General features: G+C 41.1%; 1 protein-coding gene across 1 annotated transcript in view; it reads right to left on the minus strand.

The window, feature by feature from the left end:
• LOC126108286 (uncharacterized) overlaps positions 1–21,433 on the minus strand; it is a 365,566-nt gene that overhangs the window by 41,364 nt on the left and 302,769 nt on the right. Inside the window, exons 13-17 of the mRNA XM_049913510.1 lie at positions 19,711–19,930; positions 13,844–14,106; positions 9,277–9,542; positions 8,670–8,823; positions 3,626–3,945 (exon numbers count right to left, since the gene is read on the minus strand). Coding sequence (XP_049769467.1) covers positions 3,626–3,945; positions 8,670–8,823; positions 9,277–9,542; positions 13,844–14,106; positions 19,711–19,930 — 1,223 coding nt within the window. The remainder of the gene's footprint in view (positions 1–3,625; positions 3,946–8,669; positions 8,824–9,276; positions 9,543–13,843; positions 14,107–19,710; positions 19,931–21,433) is intronic.

A 21,433-nucleotide genomic window follows, 5' to 3' on the forward strand; every position in this document is an offset into this window, starting at 1 on the left:
TATTTGGAACAGGTCTCACACTTGAGCAAAATTCTAGAACCGGTCACACGAGTGACTTGTAAGCAATCTCATTTGTAGACTGATTGCACTTACCGAATACTCTACCACCAAACCAAAGTCTATCACCTGCTTTACCCATAACTGAGCCTTTGTGATCATTCCATTTCATTTCATATACACACAACGTTATAGCCACATATTTGTACGAGTCGGCTGATTCCAGCAGTGACTCACTGACGATATGTCACAGGACACATTCCGAACATTTAAAGCAAGTTGCCAATCTCTGCACCACTTTGAAACCTTATCAAGATCCGATTGAATATTTATACAGCTTCTTTCAGACAGCACTTCATTAGCAACAACTGCATCATCTGCAAACATTCTGTGAACAACATGGGTCCCAACACACTTTGTTGGGGCACACCCAAAGTTACTACTACATCTGATAATGACTCTCCCTCCAGGATAACACGCTGTGTCCTCAATCGAGTTACAAATTTCACTCGATACCCTCTTACGATCAAACTTTTGACAGTAAGCGTAGACGGGGTACTGACTCAAATGCTTTTTGGAAATCGAGACGTAGTGCATCCACCTGACTGCCTTGATCCAAGGATTTCAGTATGCCATACGTACAATACCAGTAATTGAAAACTGGTTACATTTTAGATATTTATATGCAGGACATAAAGCTTTTTCAAACTATATCCGATAAAATAGTTCATCTGGATACAGCTCTCTATGAAATATGGCCTATTAAGTAATTTCCCGTTTTTGCATTTTGAGGCATAATTCACACCTGTTTCCCCATTTACAGTAAAAGGCGAATTTTTCAGGTCCCTATTTATTATCATGTGAATATCACACGATCCCATGATGCCTTTTCTCGCTGCAACCTAAGTGTGCACTTTAAGACAGGTTTTTCTGCTGACCGTTGTCCCACCTGTATCTCAGTTCTCGCTCAGAACAAGTACCGATGGTGACGAGGTCAGCTCGAGTGCAGTTGCCGGCTAAACGTGTCGGCTGGTAAGGAGGCTGCAGCATAAGCTAAATGTACCATAATAAGCATATGCAACTGTCATTTATGTCTCAGGACAGATATTCCTGGCTTTCCTTCCCTCAGAGCCAAACTAGACTAATCACAATTTTCAAATACTGATAAACTTATATGACACAATATTTGTATACAGTGAGGCCAGAAAATAACTAGATTCTGAAATTGACATATAACCTTTTATCTTTATTAGAAATTAATGCAGTATGTACACTGTCATCTGAGTATATGACTGCACATGTTAAAACTCCATTAAATTTTCATTTAGCCACCTGTAGTGTTAACCCATCTCCTCAAAACAACTGGAATGGTATCCACAGCTTTCTGGAGGGAGTTGTGTGGGATGTTCATAAGAACTTCCCAAATCTGTGATTCCAATTTGTTCAATGTGTGACGTTTTATTTGGTACACCACCTCTTTTGCATAGCCCCATAAAAGAAAGCCACAGGTCTTCAGATTTGGACTTCTTACAGGCCATTCACAAGGTCCACAATTTCCCAGCCAACATCCTGAAAACTTCTCATCCAACCAATTCCGCACGACATTCGCAAAGTGAGGTGGCATGCCATCTTGTACGAAGATAATGTAGTTGGTGTTTTCCCATTCAGATACTGTGGGCCAAATGTAATTCTGAAGCATCTGAAGATATCATTCCCTGTTTACTCTGTCATGCAGAAGATATGGGCCAATGATATCTGTAGCCATTATTCTACATGACACAGTCACTTTTGGACGAGAATGCATCTTCTCCACCGTAACTACACGGTCCTGAGCAGTGCCTACGAGGCATGAAAACTCACTATCCTATTTAATGTTCTGTTCCAATATTATTCCACCAATATTAGAAACTTAACACCCATCCAATAATATCTAGTTACTTCCCACCCATCGTGTAATTAACCCACTCTGAAATACTAAGTATTTTAAAATTTGTGACTTTATAAAAAGTGCATAAAATTAAACATCACTCCTACGCTAAAAACATGGAATTCTCTGAGATTTTATTTTACGAAATTCCTAAAATTCCCCGAGATTTCTGGGATTTTTCCAGGCAAAATGTAATTACCCGAGGATTCCGGGTTTTTCAAAATAATTGTCATCCCAATCACATTGACGGAAAACAGAGTATATACTCCAATTACAGTTACCTTAAGATTGGTGTGTCACTGGCGGGAGTGGTAGGGCCCGGATGTCAGTAAATCGCAGCTATTTCTCGGGCTCTACGTGCTCACCGCATTCCCCACTCTGCGAACGCGAGCGGCAGAGCACCGCCAATTGATACCGCCTACACTCTTCGGAATGGGAACAGGCAGGCAGGCCGCGAGAGTGGGAGTGGGAGTGGGAGTGGAGGGGAAGGAGCACCAAACGCACACTGATTTTTGCTTCGGAGCACTAAAAAAGGGCCAAAGTATATATGCTGCTGAAGTTAGTCTTTGGTAAATTTTTCTGTTTCTGCACAGAAATATTGAAAATAAAGGGTCCGATTCGCAATACTGATCAAACAATCCTAAGCAAACTATTTTGTTAAAGGCTTCAATTCTTTGGCAACTCACAGCCTCAAGTTGTAGCTCCCCTTTAGTTATCATAGGTATTGTGAATTTTAAGTTCCGGGGACTTTATGTCTCGTGTTACTGTAAAGGAAATGTAGCCGTCTCACCGGTATAGTTTTAAGGCTGGGACGACAGCCGGATCTCACTACATTTTCTTTTTCTCTAAAAAAAATGCTATCTCGTCATAATTTGGTCATAAAATTAATAGCTCTCACTTTATTACAACACTTACCAATGTAATAAACTGCATTGTTATTTTTATTTACACATCTATGTATGCAAAAAGCTGAGACTCTACAAATTTAGTTCTTGTAAAAGTGGAAAGACTGAAAAACAACACTACAAACGGACAAAACCATGAAAAAAAAATACTGTGTAGCGGAAAATAACATAGAACACCCTATTATTTCTTTAAATTTTGACAACACTAGTGAAAGTGCGTCACTCTTAACTGGCTCGTTTCCATTAGTGGTATAGAGTGTTATCAAAAATTCAGTTATTTTCACCTCTTACAATTTCCTCTGGCAATATAGATAATTCGTTACCACTCCAACACGTGTGTAACCTAATGCTTGTCTTATTGCTGTTATTCACCTGTAACATACGACTGTGTCTTATTCGTCCACCACCATCACTACGGCAGCAGTGGCCTCCACCACTGCCCGGCCTCCACCACTGCCCTCTCCACAACCTAACGGCACGTTTGCACAGCCAGTAAGTAGACGACCCGTTTCTTTTTCAGCGAACGTGCAGCTATCGATCGCTCGAGCACGCGGCACACTGTGTTTGAGCTGGCAACTCTGCTGTCCACCAATGCCAATTGCAAACTAATTTTAATTGCAGTATAGCGTACCTACACCCAGTCGGACCAGTTCCACTGAGGATCCTCAAATGGACAATATACACCTTTATAGCAGCAAACAACAATCTACGGAAGAATACGAAAAGGCGAAACACTGGTGGCCGACCAAACACTTTTCAACAGGGAAAGCCATTTTACGCGCCCCGCGGCCCTCACCTCCGGTAGGTGGTGATGGTGAAGTTGACCAGCGGCCCCGCGACTTCCACCGTCCTCCGCCTCTGCGCCCTCTGCTGCCGGTCCGACTCTGCCCGGGTACCCTCGCCCTTCGACGCCTTCCCGTCGCCGACGCCGAGCTCCCCGGAAGGTCTCCTCCGAGAAGGAACTTCTCCCGATTCGACGGCCGGGTCGCTCGAACTCTCCGAGCTCTTCTCCGACTCGGTCAACGTCCCGTAGCTGGAAGCGGAGCTCCTCCTCGCTACTTTCGCAGCTTCCGTGCCGACCGGACTCGTTTCCGGAGTGACGCCGCCTTCGGAACTCTGAAAATAAATGTCAAAATGTTGTTTTGCGAGTACGTGTAGACTGGAGCGACACTTTTAGCACAAATACAAAACTTCCAGAAAAATGACAGTTACTATCTACTTGTGACATCATTCTCCTACCAGAAAATTTTCACAATATCCAGGTCCGTAATATGAACACAAAAGAAAGTGAAATGATCACTGCCACGTGTTTGTTTGACAGCTCACTTTTCAGCTTCAATCGTGTTTCAATATCAATATCTAACTGGCACTCCAACACATATTTTTACCTTTTACTTGAGACATTCTTAGTTGTACTTGGGAAACAGAAAACTTAAACCTACCAGTTGCCTGCCATTGTCTTATTTCTGTCTTCCAAGTTCCCATTTATGTTATTCTAGATAGTCTTCTCAATATTTATTAACATCATTCTAGCCAGCAATTCTTATCATTAGGTTACTCACTATAAAATTATATATTAGCATACCATAAGCTTTCTTTTAGTGATCACGTGAACATATTATAAGTGTTAGAACAGTGTAGTCAGTATTCTAATATTGATCTTAACACATCATAGCTTACACTTACGGTTAACTACCTCGCTTATTCTCACCTCGTAAGCAAGACACCATCAATGTCCTAAAACAACTTCAAAGCAATACACATCAAAAAGGAAAAATCTGTCATTATCAACTCTAAATAAAAAAAGGGGATTTTGAACAGTTATGTTTCGAACTTGTGAGGAGCATTCCTGTCGGAGGAAGCACAATGCACGCTCAAGTGTTACCACGAGACGTTCTTAAATAAAGTATCGTACAGCCACCTTACACAAAACTATACATATGTAAATAATTAACAGATCTATGGAAACAATTCCCTCTAAATCAAATTAGTCATTATAGTACATGTCGATTCTAAATTCTCGTATGTCATACTTTACTTTTGCATTTGTAATGTTAAGAGATATTTCACAGGTTGTTACCAGTCTCTAGATGAATTAATCTCCTCGGCTAGCAAATCTAATGACACTGTCCCAGTGCCGTTGAAGAGCGTACCTCGAGACACTCCCTCAGGATACGCCTATAGACTAACCTACCTGAGGCCAGACTACTACTACCTGTCACAATGAATCTTCGTTTTTGTTTATTCTTCTTCTTCTTCTTCTTCTTCTTCTTCTTCATTCTCCAAAAATATTTAAATTTTTCTTTGTTCATAACGTACAATTTAAAATTAAATTTCCATAAAATGAAGAAATCCAAAACAGCTGTTGAACCAACAATATTTTATTGTTTACATTAGGCATGCAACAACTTTCTTTGCGTCTTCAGCTGTTTCCAGTTTTCCCCCATCAGTGCAGCCTGTCCCCCCCCCCCCCCCTTTTTTTTTACTTCTTAGGTTCCTATTTTATAAAGCTTCCGAAATGTGGTGCTACATAAGAATGCTGAAGATTTGATGGGTAGATCATATAACTAATGAGGAGGTATTGAATAGGATTGGAGAGAAGTTCGTGGCACAACTTGACAAGAAGAAGGGATCAGTTGGTACGACCTGTTCTGAGGCATCAAGGGATCACCAGTTTAGTATTGGAGGGCAGCATGGGGGTAAAAATTGTAGAGGGAGACCAAGAGATGAATACACTAAGCAGATTCAGAAGGATGTAGGTTGCAGTAGGTACTGGGAGATAAAGAAGCTTGCACAGGATAGAGTAGCATGGAGAGCTGCATCAAACCAATCTCAGGATTGAAGACCACAATGACAACAACAACAACAACAACAACAACAACAACAACAACAACAAAAAAGCAGGTCATACTATGTACGGAAAAGACAACCTTAGTTCGTTTACGCTTTATGCGAGTAACACCCAGTCATCAGTCTGCCATTAATTTTTCATTTTTGAATGACTGTTTACCCACAACTGTAACATACAAGGGCTGTTCAAAAAGTAAGGTGACTTCAAATTGTGCGGGAAACATATATTTCATTATCGATCTTCTATTTGTTATGTTGGTACACGTCCCGAACATGTGTTTACAGGTTCAAGTGTACAGCATACTTCATTTGTTTTTGACAGATAGAAAGGTTAGACGTGTTTTGGTGTGCTCAGCGATTTTCGAGTATTATAAATAACAACAACAACAATAATAATAATCATCCAAATGTATATATACAACCACAGAAATCTGTAATTATTGATAGATGTTCAATTACCCAAAAGTTCCTAAATGCAATGCAACATATACCGTACAGTTAAAAGGAAGTCACGCTTGATCAAAGTCCATGTCACTTTCCATTTTTAACCAGACATAACGTCTGAGAAAGGAAAGAAATAATAATACTAATACTAATAATAATAATAATAATAGAGAAAACAATTTGCATCAAATTTGTGTGTGGAAAAATGGAATCAAGGGCTCTAAAACGTTTGAAATGTTGACAGTGGCATACGGTGAGTCTGTTCTAGGTAAAATAAATGTTTACAAGTGGTACAAGCTCCTCCAAGATGCCAATGATGAACCTCAGTCTGGATGCCCAAGCACATCAACAAAAGGTGATAATGTCAAAGCTGTGAAGAAACTTGTTTTGGCAATTTGTCGAATTACCGTAAGAGAAGGTGTTGATAATGTTGGCATATCAGTTGTCTCATCTCACGCAATTTTATCAGATGTTTTGGGCACGAGATGCGTGTCGGCAAAGTTTGTTTCGAAACTTCTAATTTAGATAAGAAGAACTGACGCACGAGCATCACTCGGGAGCTCTTGAATGATGTCAGTGATGAACCTGATTTGCTGGAAAGGGTCATAACTGGTTACGAAACATGGGTTCACAGTTATGATGTCAAAAACAAAACCCAGTCCTCCCAACGGAAGCATTTCGGAGAACCAAAACTGAGACAAGCACGATAAGTTCAGTCAAATGTCAAAGTTTTGCTCACTGTATGCTTCAATTACCGTGGCATAGTGCATCACAAATTTTTGCCGCAAGGTCATACGGTCAGTAAGGAGTATTACCTTGACATTATGCGCCGCATGCGAGAAGCAATATGCAATGGCTTTTGCATCACGACAGTGCATCTGCTCATTCATTCATCGTTGCTTGCAAGAGATTTTTTGGACAAAAACAATATGACAATCGTGCCTCAGCCACCATATTCACCAGATTTGGCCCTCTGCGAGACTTTTTCCTGTTCCCAAAACTGAGGAGACCTATGAAAGGACGAAGATTTACAATGACTGAAAAAATAATAACTGCATCACTGGAAGTACTCAAGGCTGCACCAAAATGTGGTTACAAGAGGTGCTTAGAGGATTGAAAGAAGCATTGATGCGAGTGTATTGTATCTGACGGGGATTACTTTGAAGGGGACAACATGAGTATTGATGAATAAATAAATATTTTTTCATAAAAATATAAAGTCAACTTACTTTTTGAACACATCTCGACTGTTAACGTAGCTAAATGTCTGCCAGAAGTCGGGATTATATTATTCCGAAACTGGCCGTAAACAATAAAACATTACTAGCTCAAAAATGGTTGCAGTTTTCTTCATTTTGTGAAAATGGAAATGTTCAGTCGTGGTTGCCCTGCATATAGAACCTTTTGTTAAACTTAAATGTGCAACAGAACATCACACTTCTCCTTTTATCACTAATTCTCTCTGTTACTGTCAAGTTATGAGTACATAATTTTAAACCAAAATAAAAATTCCAAATAAATCAAAATCAAATTCTAAACAGCAGCAGAATTCCTCCTCATTACCCTTAAATTGTCTATTCTTGTTTATAATATATTTCCAGCAGTCAAGCCGGACCTCCACCAATTATTACTATTATTATTATTATTATTATTATTATTATTATTTTACATGAAGTTGATAATTGTTACATTTGGTTTTAGTGACAATGTACATACAAATACTGTGGTTCTGTGCTTAAGTGGCTTCTTAACTGCAAACTTCAAAGTTCATTATCCACCACATCCCAGAAAGCTCATTTTTTTTCTTTCCGAAGTCACTTATTAGAATGTAAGTTTACAGCCGTATGCTAAAGAAATAGGCTTTGGGGGTGAAAAATTGAGCAAACAGATTATTTAAAACTTGTGCTTCCTGTTAATGTTCATTTTTTGAGCTAAACTGCTTTGGATACTGACTCTTTAATTTTTAACTTCAAGTGTTTTCATTTTTTCAATGCTTTATACACCTGTTTATGTATTCTATAGTTCATTCAATTCAGAGAAATTTTATTTGGGCAAGTTAGTAACAATGAAAAATTAAGCAAGTAACAAAAGTCTCCACATTTCCTCTACGTAGGATCGCACTCGATACCTGACGATCAACTAATGCACAGCCCGATACATAGAGCTATTATGAAGGTTAATTTTCTTCAGTTTTACACACACACACACACACACACACACACACACACACACACACACATGTGTGCCTTTACACATGTCTGCTTGTGTCAGTATACGTGCGGGTGTGTGTGTGTGTGTGTGTGTGTGTGTGTGTGTGTGTGTGTGTGTGTGTGTGTGTGTCTACCAACATACCAACGCTTTCGTTTGGTAAGTTACATCATCTTCGTTTTTAGATATTTTTTCCCTAGACACACACACACACACACACACACACACACACACACACACACACACACACTGTCTAATTCCTTCTCTGCTATTATAACTGCTGGATAACTGCCAGCCAGCGAGCTGCTGTTTCCCGGTAGCATTTATTACCCACTTACTTTGACAACTTCGGCAACCACCACAGGTCGCTCTACACCAGAAGAGTTCCTTCTCACTACCTCCAATTCCGCAGCACCATTGCTGCCGCCCTCCACATTCTGACGTTCCTCTGGCGGCCTCGAGCCAGAGCCGACAGCAATCAGGTCCTCAAACCTGAAAACGAGCCAAAAACACTCTTTTCAGCAAGAATAATTTGTCAGCTAATGAAGTAAGAGGGGGTCCTAAGAAAATTAATTTTAAAGAGCCAAAGACAGGAATTTAAGTTTAATCTAATGGCACAAAAAAAGACGATCAAAGTGCATAAGCAATGGGTTTCATTCAGACCGAAGACAGAAAGGGTGAGCGGACTAGATATCCGAGTGCATTCTCGCGTGCATAACTTTTCTGCAATATAATCTAAGAGAGCCTGTAAGCAAAATTTGACTGCTTATGTCTTACAATATCACACCTAGCCTGTTTTTACAATTTTGCCACCCAGAATCCTGTCACACTGCTACACTTTTTGCCTCCCGAAGGCAATTCTGTCTCACAATTTCACAGTTATCTCGACTGACTGATCTTACGTTATAAAACTACCTGCCCCGTAATGCCGTTTGCGAGACTCACCCTTCCAGAGTGTCGATGGTCTCCGTGAGGTATGCCGGCATCCCCACATTAGCAGAGTGCGGGTCGTGGTGGTGGTGTTCGTCGTGGTGGAGATGGTGGCGGTGGTCGTGGTGGTGGTGGTGCTCGTTGGCAGTGTGCCGGTGCAGGTGCCCCGCGTGGTGGTGGTTCAGCAGGCTGTGGCTGTGGTTCTCCTGCGACACGGACGTGTCTTCCCCGACGTCCGGCACGTCCGACGTGCCGTCCTCGGCAGGCCCGTCGTCAGTGTCCTGTGAAAGGACGTGTCCCGGGAATAACTCCTCTCTACGAGTGCAGACCGCATTTTCCGCACTTCGTACTTTTCCACGTGAGCTCATAAATTGGTATGTAAAAATACACACGTATTTCAATGCAACACTGTGGCAAAATTTTGATGCATTCAGTCCAAAACTTTCAGAGAACTGCAATTAGGCACAGTTACAGTTTCTATGTAAGTACAAGTGTGGGTGTCCCTTTCCACAAAATCTCAAATATCCAAACGTTCTTCATAGATTGCTTCAAAATTCTGACAACACTGCATTCGATTACGCGTTTTTTTTATATACCAACTGGAATGCCATCTGGTACATACATAATACGCACATAATGAAAGGGGAAATGTTACAATAATGAAAATGTGGGCTTGTTTTCAGGTACTAAATATATCAGGTACATTACTGTTACCAAAAATTTCAAAATGTACCTTTCTAATTTCCTTCAAATTTTTCCACGTCACTGTAATAAATGTTTAGACACATACAGACTATATACTTCTTAATATATAATTATATCTAAAAACAAAGATAATGTGACTTACCAAACGAAAGTGCTGGCAGGTCGATAGACACACAAACAAACAAACATACACACAAAATTCAAGCTTTCGCAACCAACGGTTGCTTCGTCAGGAAAGAGGGAAGGAGAGGGAAAGACGAAAGGATGTGGGTTTTAAGGGAGAGGGTAAGGAGTCATTCCAATCCCGGGAGGGGAAAGACTTACCTTAGGGTGAAAAAAGGACAGGTATACACACGCACGCACACACACATATCCATCCGCACATATACAGTCACAAGCAGACATATGTGTGTGTGTGTGTGTGTGTGTGTGTGTGTGTGTGTGTGTGTGTGTGTGTGTGTGTGGGCGCGCGCGCGCTAGCGAGCGAGCGAGCGAGCGAGCGAGCGAGCGTGTCCTATTTTCCCCCTAAGGTAAGTCTTTCCGCTCCTGGGACTGGAATGACTCCTTACCCTATCCCTTAAAACCCACATCCTTTTGTCGTTCCCTCTCCTTCCCTCTTTCCTGACGAAGCAACCATTGGTTGCGAAAGCTTGAATTTTGTGTGTACGTTTGTGTTCGTTTGTGTGTCTATTGACCTGCCAGCACTTTCGTTGGTGAGTCACACCATCTTTGTTTTTAGATATATTTTTCCCACGTGGAATGTTTCCCTCTATTATATTAATATACAATTATGTATATAAAATACACAGTCTTGAGACACTGTTAGCAAACAGAAAAGTTGTATTTATGGCTTATACGCTTATGATTAGAGTACTATTACAGAATCCGAATTTGCAATAACAATAAACAAGGCACCAGGAAAAAGAGAGGGTGGGAGGGGAGATGGACAGAGAGATGGGACAAAATGGACAAATGAATAGGAAGGAGGAGATGGACATATTATTATTATTATTATTATTATTATTATTATTATTATTATTATTATTATATTATTATGAAATGATGAAAACAACACCAACACCCAGTCCCCAAGCAGAGAAAATCCCCAACTCAGCCGGGAATTGAACCTGGGACCCCGTGATCCAGAGGCAGCAATGCCAGCCACTAGACCATGAGCTGTGGACAAGATGGACAGAGAGAGGAGCGAGGAGATTAGGATGTATATCCAATGCCCATGCATATTAGAAACGTATGCTTCTCTTTCTTTTCCATTTAAGCAGATTGACTCTCAGGAAAGTGTGGCCGGGTACAGACAGTTCTAAAATATATTTTTTTTATTTTCTTGAACAAGACACCTGGAGGAACAAACATTCTTTGCTTTTACAATGAGTCTCCTTCAACCAAACGGCAGACACAACAGCTCTCTGAAGCAGGGTATTTTCCCAGATAGACCGAAGTATGCCATTGTTAAACGACTGCATAAAAAAGGAGATACGTCTGATGTCAACAACTACTGCCCACACTCTCTTCTGACTGCCTTAGCCAAAATTCTTGAAAAAGTAATGTATTGTACAGTAGCTTCACACCTTTGTAAAAATGATGTTTTAACAGAATGTCAGTTTGGTTTCCAGAAGGGTTTTTCCAATGGAAAATGCTACATATACTTTCACTAATGAAATATCAAATGCTCTGAGTAACCGGAAGTCACCCGTTGAGATTTACTGTGATCTCTCAAAGGCTTTTGATTGTGTAAATCATGGAATACTTCTAGATAAGCTCAAGCACTGTGGTATGATTGGGACAGTGCTCAAATGGTTTAAATCATACCTAACTGGAAGAGTGCAGAAAGTTGAAATAAGCAGTTCAAATAATATGCAAAAAACTGGTGATTTCTCAAATTGGGGAACAATCAAGACTGGGGTGCCGCAAGGTTCGATATTGGGTCCTCTGCTGTTCTTAATATATGTTAATGACTTGCCATCCTATATTCATGAAGATGCAAAGCTGGTACTTGTTGTCGATGATACAAGTATAGCTATCACACCCGACAGACAAGAATTAACTGGTGAAATTGTAAACAATGTTTTTCAGAAAATCATTAAGCGGTTCTCTGCAAATGGGCTCTCATAAAACTTTGACAAAACACAGTATATACAGTTCCACACAGTAAATGCAATGACACCATTAATAAATATAGACTTCGATCAGAAATCAGTAGCTAAGGTAGAATATTCAAAATTTCTAGATGTATGCATTGATGAGGGGTTGAACTGGAAAAAACACATTTAGGATCTGCTGAAACGTTTGAGTTCAGCTACTTACGCTATTAGGGTCATTGCAAATTTTGGCGATACACATCTGGGTAAATTAGCTGTTGTTGTTGTGGTCTTCAGTCCTGAGACTGGCCAGTACCTACTGCAACCTACATCCTTCTGAATCTGCTTAGTGTATTCATCTCTTGGTCACCCTCTACAATTTTTACCCTCCACTCTGCCCTCCAATACTAAATTTGTTTCCCTTGATGCCTCAGAACATGTCCTACCAACCGATCCCTTCTGCTCGTCAAGTTGTGCCATAAACTCCTATTGCCCCAGTTCTATTCAATACCTCCTCATTAGTTATGTGATCTACCCATCTAATCTTCAGCATTCTATTTTCATTCTCTGCTTTTGTTTGGCATCGTATTCTGGGGCAACTCATCATTGAGTAAAAGAGTGTTCATTGCACAAAGCGTGTAATCAGAATAATTGCTGGAGCTCATCCAAGATCATCCTGCAGACCCTTATTTAAAGGGCCCCACAATATATATATTCACTTATGAAATTTGTTATTAACAAACTGAACGAATTCAAAAGTAATAGCAGTGTACATGGCTACAACACTTCACTACTCAAGGTTAAATCTAACATTGGCTCAGAAGGGGGTAAATTATGCGGCCACAATAGTCTTTGGTCACTTACCTAATAGCATCAAAAGTCTGACAGATAACTATAAAGCATTTAAAATGAAATTAAAAGAATTTCTTAATGGCAAACCCTTCTACTCATTAGATGAATTTTTTGGACATAGTAAGTGGGTAATTTCCCCAACCCCCCATATATAATACAGGGAAACATACCACATGTGAAAAATATATCTAAAAACAAAGATGATGTAACTTACCAAACGAAAGCGTTGGTATGTTGATAGACAAACAAACAAACAAACGCACACACACAAAATTCAAGCTTTCACAACCCACAGTTGCTTCATCAGGAAAGAGGGAAGGAGAGGGAAAGACGAAAGGATGTGGGTTTTAAGGGAGAGGGTAAGGAGTCATTCCAATCCCGGGAGCGGAAAGACTTACCTTACGGGGAAAATAGGACAGGTATAGACACACACACACACACACACACACACACACACACACACACACACACACACACACGTCTGCTTGTGTCTGTAGATGTGCGGATGGATGTGTGTGTGTGTGTGTGTGTGTGTGTGTGTGTGTGTGTGTGTGTGTGTGTGTGTGTGTTTGCGCGCGCGTGCGCTAGAGAGTGTATACCTGTCCTTTTTTCCCCCCCTAAGGTAAGTCTTTCCACTCCCGGGATTGGAATGACTCCTTACCCTCTCCCTTAAAACCTACATCCTTTCATACCAACGCCTTCGTTTGGTAAGTTACATCATCTTTGTTTTTAGGGTCATGTAATATTTTGTGTGATGTAATATCTTGTATAGACACCTTTTATTAACCTGACACATTCCACATCATTACGAAGTGTCGTATTCACGATCTACGGAACAAATACTAATGTAATTGGCGACGATAAGTAGTCAGCTCCATTTGGGTACACTCATCGGAGGCTGCCCACCGCAGCGGAGGGGTCCAACTCACCTTGAGAGCCGCGTCCACATCCGCCGCCGGGCCCCGAATGAGTTCAGACTGTGGCTGCGGCAGCAGTAGGCGCGCCTTAGCGTCCAGCACGCTCTGCAGCTGCCGCTCCACGCCCGTCAGTGCCCGCTGCCGGTCGGCCACCTCTTCCTCCGGCTCCGGCGCGTTGCTGCCGCCCGTCGTCTGGCCGGAATTGCTCAGTTCGGTGGCCGCAGTCGGCTCCCCGGAGCTGTCGGACTTCTCTTTCGCCACGGACGAATCTGCCACTGCGAGCAAATGCGAGATCTCGGCAAGACTGTGTGACGTAGCGAGTACATTCTTTCCGGCTGTTATGTTTTCTTCCAACAAAAATGATTTTTTCACAAATATCTTCAACAGTGTTACTTTTGTGACATGTGCACAGTACTGAAAGTCTAAATCTACATCTACATCAATTCTCCACTATCCAACTTACTGCGCAAGGTGGAGGGTACTCCATGCTACTAACAGTAATTTCCTTTCCTGCTCCACTCGCAAACAGAATGAGGGAAAAGCAACTGCCTATCTGCCTCCAAACGAGTCCTAATTTCTCAAACTCTACCTTCATGGACCTTACATGCAATTCAAATTGGAGGAAACTATCAGTCTGCAGTCAGCTTGAGATGTAGGCTCTAAATTTTCTCTATAGTGCTCCTCAGAAAGAAAGTCTTCTTGCCTCCAGGGATTCCCATTCGAGATCCAGAAGCATCTCCGTAACAGTTGCGTACTGTAACAGTAACAAATCTAGCAGCCCACCTCTGAATTGCTTCTATGTCTTCTTTCAATCTGTCCTGGTGCGGATCCCAAACACTCGAGCAGCACTCAAGAATAGGTCGCACTAGCATCCCATATGTGGCCTTCTGTACAGATGAAACACACTTTCCTAAAAGTCTCCTAATAAACTAAAATTGACCATTCACCTACCATACCACAATCCTCATGCGCTCGCTGCATTTCGTATCGCCTCACAACGTTACGCTCAGATATCCGAACGACATGACTGTGTCTAGCAGGGCACTACCAATGCTGTATTTGAAAATTAGGAATTTGTTTCTCCTGTTCATCCACATCAACTTACATTTTTCTACATTTGAAAATCACTGTTATTCGTAACACCAGCTAGAAATTTTCTCTAAGTCATCTTTTATCTCCCTACAGCCACTCAACTTCAGCACCTTACCGTACACCACAGCATTGTCAGCAAACAACTGCAGATTTCTGCCCATCCCATCCACCAGTTTGTTTACGTATACAGAGAATAATAGTGATCCTATAACACTTTCTGGGGCACTCCTGATGGTACCCTCGTCTCTGACGGACATTCACCGCCGAGGGCAACATACTGGGTTTATAGCTTAGGAAGTCTTCAAGCCACTTGCATAATTGTGAACATACTCAAAATGCTCATACCTCCTTTAACAGCCTGTCATGGGGCACCGTGTCAAATGCTTTCCGGAAATCTAGAAATATGTAATCTCTAATAGTAACTCGAGGCTTAGCCAACTTAATTTAATTATACATTACATTCAGTCAGTTAATCAGAATTCATTAGTGTGACAAATTTATCTAAAAACCATGCTGACTATGACTGCCAGTGATTTCAGATTTTGATGTCTTTTGTTCATAGGTAGACAAATATCCCATTATGAGATTTTCACTTTGCAGTGGAGTGTGCGCCGATATGAAACTTCCCGGCAGATTAAAACTGTGTGCCAGACCGAAACTCGAACTCGGAATCTTTGCCTTTCGCGGGCAAGTGCTCTACCATCTGAGCTGCGAGGACGGGGCGTGAATCGTGCTTGGGTAGCTCAGACGGTAGAGAACTTGCCCGCGAAAGGCAAAGGTCCCGAGTTCGAGTCTCGGTCTGACACACAGTTTTAATCTGCCAGGAAGTTACATATCCCATTACTAACTTTCAGATAAAGTAGATAAAAAATATGTATAAATAAGTGAAGCATTTATACAGCTAATGGTGAAAATACGTTAGCAACTTTTGCACTAATTTAGTTACTGAAATAAAATTTTGGCAAATCAGACAGTGTTAGGTAATAGCAATTATTGTTGCATGTAGAAGTTCACATTTAGAGTAACTTTCATTTGCTCAGAAACATAAATCTTTAAGTGCAATTTGTAAAAAGACAGCAAATAACGATACTTGGATGTATTGCTAATTATTGTGAGCTTGTAAAAGAGATGCTGCCAGGAGCTATTTCAGCCCGTCTGCAGCAGGTTACGAAACACAAATTACAACTCATTCAGTGTATCGAGTTTTATGTAAATTTTGTGTCCAGGAAATGATTCAGTAATTCGGTGTTTGTCTTTAATGATTTACTGTGAACTTGCTACTAATATAAAAAACTATGCAAACTGTGTTATTTGCAAATTATGCTTACTGTGCACAATGTTTACATTTCGGTATGACTGCCTACTTGGAAGGACAGTGTAATTAGCAAAAGTGTTACGATTTACTTGCCACATATTCACTGTTGTGAATCAGTACGCCTGTGTTAGGTTACTGCACTCTAACAATCATCCTCATTACAGGAAGTCAATTGAGGGTAGTATGTGGCTTACCTTTTATACAGGCATAAATTATAGTAAATGAGTCTCTATCTGTCCACTAACAGTAGATTATTTAATATGAAAGTGCAATTAAAATGTTTTGGACTTTAAACCTGATGTAGACACTATCTGAAACAGCATATTTTTGACAATCATTTTTCAGGCCGATTCGACTGTGGCACAGCTACTGGAGGCAGGTAAACAGGGTATTGTTACAACTGGTTGTTATCTTCTGTTGCATAGTGAGCTTCCAATTACCCAGACCTACAACACTAAAAGAAAGGATGGTCATCACTATTCTGGGTTAAATCTCACTTTGGCACAGAAAGGGGGGAGTCATGCTGCCATAAAAATCTTTCGTCACTTGGCAAATAGTATTAAAAGTCTGACATCAAACTAAAAAGAATTTCTGAATGCCAATACTCAATAGAGGAATTCTTATTTATGAAGTAGTAACTGTAAAAATAAAAAAATAACTGTAAAATTAAAAAAAATAAAATTAAAATATTAAATAAGTAAAAAAAAGAGAAAAGAAGAAAAAATTAATTAATTATTTTGTGTAAAGAAAACTGATGTTAAACTGACACATTCTACATCATTACGAAACATTGTATTCATGATCTATGGAACAAGGATTTATATATGTATGTACACTACTGGCCATTAAAATTGCTACACCACGAAGATGACGTGTTACAGACGTGAAATTTAACAGACAGGAAGAAGATGTGATATGCAAATGATTAGCTTTTCAGAGCATTCACGCAAGGTTGGCACCAGTGGAGACACCTACAACGTACTGACATCAGCAAAGTTTCCAACCCATTTTTCTCATACACAAACAGCAGTTGACTGACGTTGCCTGGTCAAATGTTGCTGTGGAGCCTCGTGTAAGGAGAAGAAATGTACACCATCACGTTTCCGTGATTGTAGCCTATCGCGACTGCGGTTTATCGTATCGCGACATTGCTGCGGCGTAGGTCGAGATCCAATGACTGTTAGCAGAATACAGAATCGGTGGGTTCAGGAGGGTAATACAGAACGACATGCTGGGTCCCAACAGCCTCGTATCACTAGCATTCGAGATGACAGGCATCTTAGCTGCTCAGCTGTATTAGATCGTGCAGCCACATCTCGATCCCTGAATCAACAGATGGGGCGTTTGCAAGACGACAACCATCTGCACGAACAGATCGATGACGTGTGCAGCAGCACGGACCATCAGCTCGGAGACCATGGCTGCGGTTAGCCTTGACGCTGCATCACAGACAGGAGTGCCTGTGATGGTGTACTCAACAACGAACCTGGGTGCACGAATGGCAAAACATCATTTTTTCAGACGGATCCAGGTTCTGTTTACAGCATCATGAGGGTCGCATCCGTGTTTGGCGACATCACGGTGAATGCACATTAGAAGCGTGTATTCGTCATCACCACACTGGCATATCACCTGGCGTGAAGGTAATTGGTGCCATTGGTTACACGTCTCGGTCACCTCTTGTTCGTATTGACGGCACTTTGAACAGTGGACGTTACATTTCAGATGTGTTACGACCCGTGGCTCTACCCTTCATTCAATCCCTGCGAAACACTACATTTCAGCAGGATAATGCACGACCACATGTTGCAGGTCCTGTACGGGCCTTTCTGGATACAGAAGATGTTTGACTGCTGCCCTGGCCAGCACAATCTCCAGGTCTCTCACCAAGTGAAAATGTCTGGTCAATGGTGGCGGAGCAACTGGCTCGTCACAATACGCCAGTCACTACTCTTAATTAACTGTGGTATCGTGTTGAAGCTGCATGTGCAGCTGTACCTGTACACGCCATCCGAGCTCTGTTTGACTCAATACCCAGGCATATCGAGGCCGTTACTACGGCCAGAGGTGGTTGTTCTGGGTACTAATTTCTCAGGATCTATGCACCCAAATTGCGTGTAAATGTAATCACATGTCAGTTCTAGTACAATATATTTGTCCAATGAATACCCGTTTACCATCTGCATTTCTTCTTGGTGTAGCAATTTTAATGGCCAGTAGTGTATGAGGCACATTTCGTTACAGGGTTGTTTAGTCGGTGTGGGATCGTTACAGAGATGCTCAACAAACTGCAGTGACAGACATTAAAAGAGAGGCCTTGTGCATCACAGTGGTTCACTATTGACATTTCAAGACGGTACTTTCTGGGAAAAGTTGAACAACATATTACTTTTTCATTTGTGTAACACGTTGTTACTACGTTAAGTACACATTCCACTTCTTGCTGTTAAACCGATGAAAGGTCATTGATGAGAAAGTTATTTAGGTAAGTAGTGTAAAGAAAGAATTTCCCCCTGTGCACGCTCGTTTTTAATCTACAAACAGAAGTGAGGACCAAAATGTGAGTGCAGACGATCGACTAAACGTGACAGTGACGGAGCACTTTCACCTGCTACGGAGGGGTCACTTACAATTTGGTGTGACGACTCGGAGGTGTTACAGAAGGCGCAGACCGAGAGGGGCTGACGATGAAAGCTATGGAGTGTTCTGTAATTTGTCACTCACTCCTGTGATAACATTCTGTCATAAGCTCGGATACGTAAAAGTAATCCGATAGTGACCTGTTCAACGGTTTTACGAGAAGTAAAATACAGAAAAGTTTATTAAGGGTTGTTACACAATTTTGTAGCTAATCGCTGCATGTGTGAACCTCGACCCTCTGCAGAGGGAGATAAAGTTACACGGTACAACGAATGGCACTGCATAGCAGGTCCACAGCGTCAATAAGAGAAGAGAAATGTAAGAAGATAATCAAGGTAAATGTTATCACAAAAAGCATCAGAATGACAGATCATTAAGAAAGGTTTTACCTCTCTTACAACCCACAACTTGAGCTTCAAACACTTCATTCTCACAAATAACTTGGAAAGTGACCACCATGAAAAAGTTCTAGAAATCAGAGACAATACAGTGGCGTACCAACAATCATCCTTCCCTCATGCCAATCATGGATGGAAAGTGGTGGTGGAATGGGGGTGGGGATGGTGGAAAATGGGGGTGGTGGAATGGGGGTGGGGGTGGGGAGGATTGGTTAGTAGCACCAGAAGCAATCTCCACCACAAGCTTGCAGAGTAAGATGCAGATGCACATTTTCCTAACAATCGAATTATTCCTAATGTATCCACACAAGATATGGTCAGATAACAGCAAGCATTGATTTTTGAGACCCGTGCAAGTTGTGGAGTCACGGTGTGGGCAACAAACCTATGACCGTCTGCAGAACGGAAAGTCAGAAAAACGAACTCTTTCTTACCGAACTCACGGCTGTCGTAGAGAGGGTTGGCTTTGCTGCGCACCTCCCCTTCCTCGTAAGACCACGGCGTCGGCGGCGGAGTCTCCGCCGAATCCCTGAATGCCGAGGGCGGGGCGGGGATCTCGTAGTGCCACTCCTCGGCGTCCGCCACCACTGCGGGCGGGTCTGGCGAAGGGGGCAGCTGCGGCGGAAGGTTGGCAGCCCTGAGGTTCTTCGGGCACTGCGGGAAGACAACTGTCATTACTCTCCAGTTTGGCACAGTGCAATTAAATTAACTGTGTGCTAAATGGCGTGGAGTGAAATGTAACCGCCTGAGACCAGTTATAATGTAGTATGTGGTAAAAACAAAAAGGGAGTACCCAAAACATAACTGCCAATGTCAAGTAGTCCTGGAGAACATGTTCTGCAAACTAGTACACAACTCGATAAAAATGTATATTTCACATTTGTAATTCATGCCCTCAGTTTTTTTTAACAGGTATTTCTAAATTTTGCTAATTTTTCAGTTATCACTCTTTCTCATTTCCTATTTCCTAATGAGACGCTTAAAGTAGTAAATGAGTTTGCTATTTGGGGATCAAAATAACTGATGATGGTCGAAGCAGAGAGGATATAAAATGTAGGCTGGCAATGGCAAGGAAAGAGTTTCTGAAGAAGAGAAATTTGTTAACATCAAGTATACATTTTAAGTGTCAGGAAGTATTTGTGTGGAGTGTAGCCATGTACAGACGTGAAATGTGGACGATAAATAGTTTAGACAAGAAGAGATTAGAAGCTTTCAAAATGTGGTGCTACAGAAGAATGCTGAAGATAGATGGGTAGATCACATAACTAATGAGGAGGCATTGAACAGAATTTGACAGAAGAGAAATTTGTGGCACAACTTGACTAGAAGAAGGGACCGGTTGGTAGGACATGTTCTTAGGGATCAAGGAGCACCAATTTAGTACTGGTGGGCAGCGTGGAGGGTAAAAATCGTAGAGGGAGACCAAGAGATTCAGAAGGATGTAGGCTACAGTAGGTACTGAGAGATGAAGAAGCTTGCACAGGATAGAGTAGCATGGAGAGCTGCATCAAAACAGTCTCAGGACTAAAGACCACAACAACATCAAGATCACTCTTTCATCTATAACTTCAAACTAGTAATTGGATAAACCAGCAATAATCATGTATGGAGCAGTGCACTGTTCATGTCAATTAAACCTCTTAACTGTTTACTGAAGTTTCAGTTTTATAAAAATTTCTACTGTAAAAAAATACAGCAATAAAAGTTTGCATTCATGTGGCTGAATAGTTAGTAAAAATATTATTAAATTATAAGAAATGAGAGATGAATATAGAAATGTTTGTAATTTCATTAGTTAAAAAGTTGTGTAATCTATAATACAAAGTCTGTTGTAGAATTACTGTTGTTGTTGTTGTTGTTGTTGTTGTTGTCGTCTTCAGTCCTGAGACTGGTTTGATGCAGCTCTCCATGCTACTCTATCCTGTGTAAGGTTCTTCATCTCCCAAAATTACTGATATTACACAAATTTAATTACATTTTACGTTTTAACAAAGAAGGAAATTAAGTTCATTATCAGAATGTTATAGAAGTTATTGCAGCTGGGACCATGTGGTCAGTTAAATTAGGTACTGATTTGTCTTCAGTTCAGTGCGAATTTTTTTTGTGTCAGCACGTGAGTCAAAGAAGCAAGCTGTAAAAAATAGTTTTAACTGTCTT

Source organism: Schistocerca cancellata, chromosome 11 (assembly GCF_023864275.1).
Source record: "Schistocerca cancellata isolate TAMUIC-IGC-003103 chromosome 11, iqSchCanc2.1, whole genome shotgun sequence".
Classification (NCBI taxonomy): Eukaryota; Metazoa; Arthropoda; class Insecta; order Orthoptera; family Acrididae; genus Schistocerca; species Schistocerca cancellata.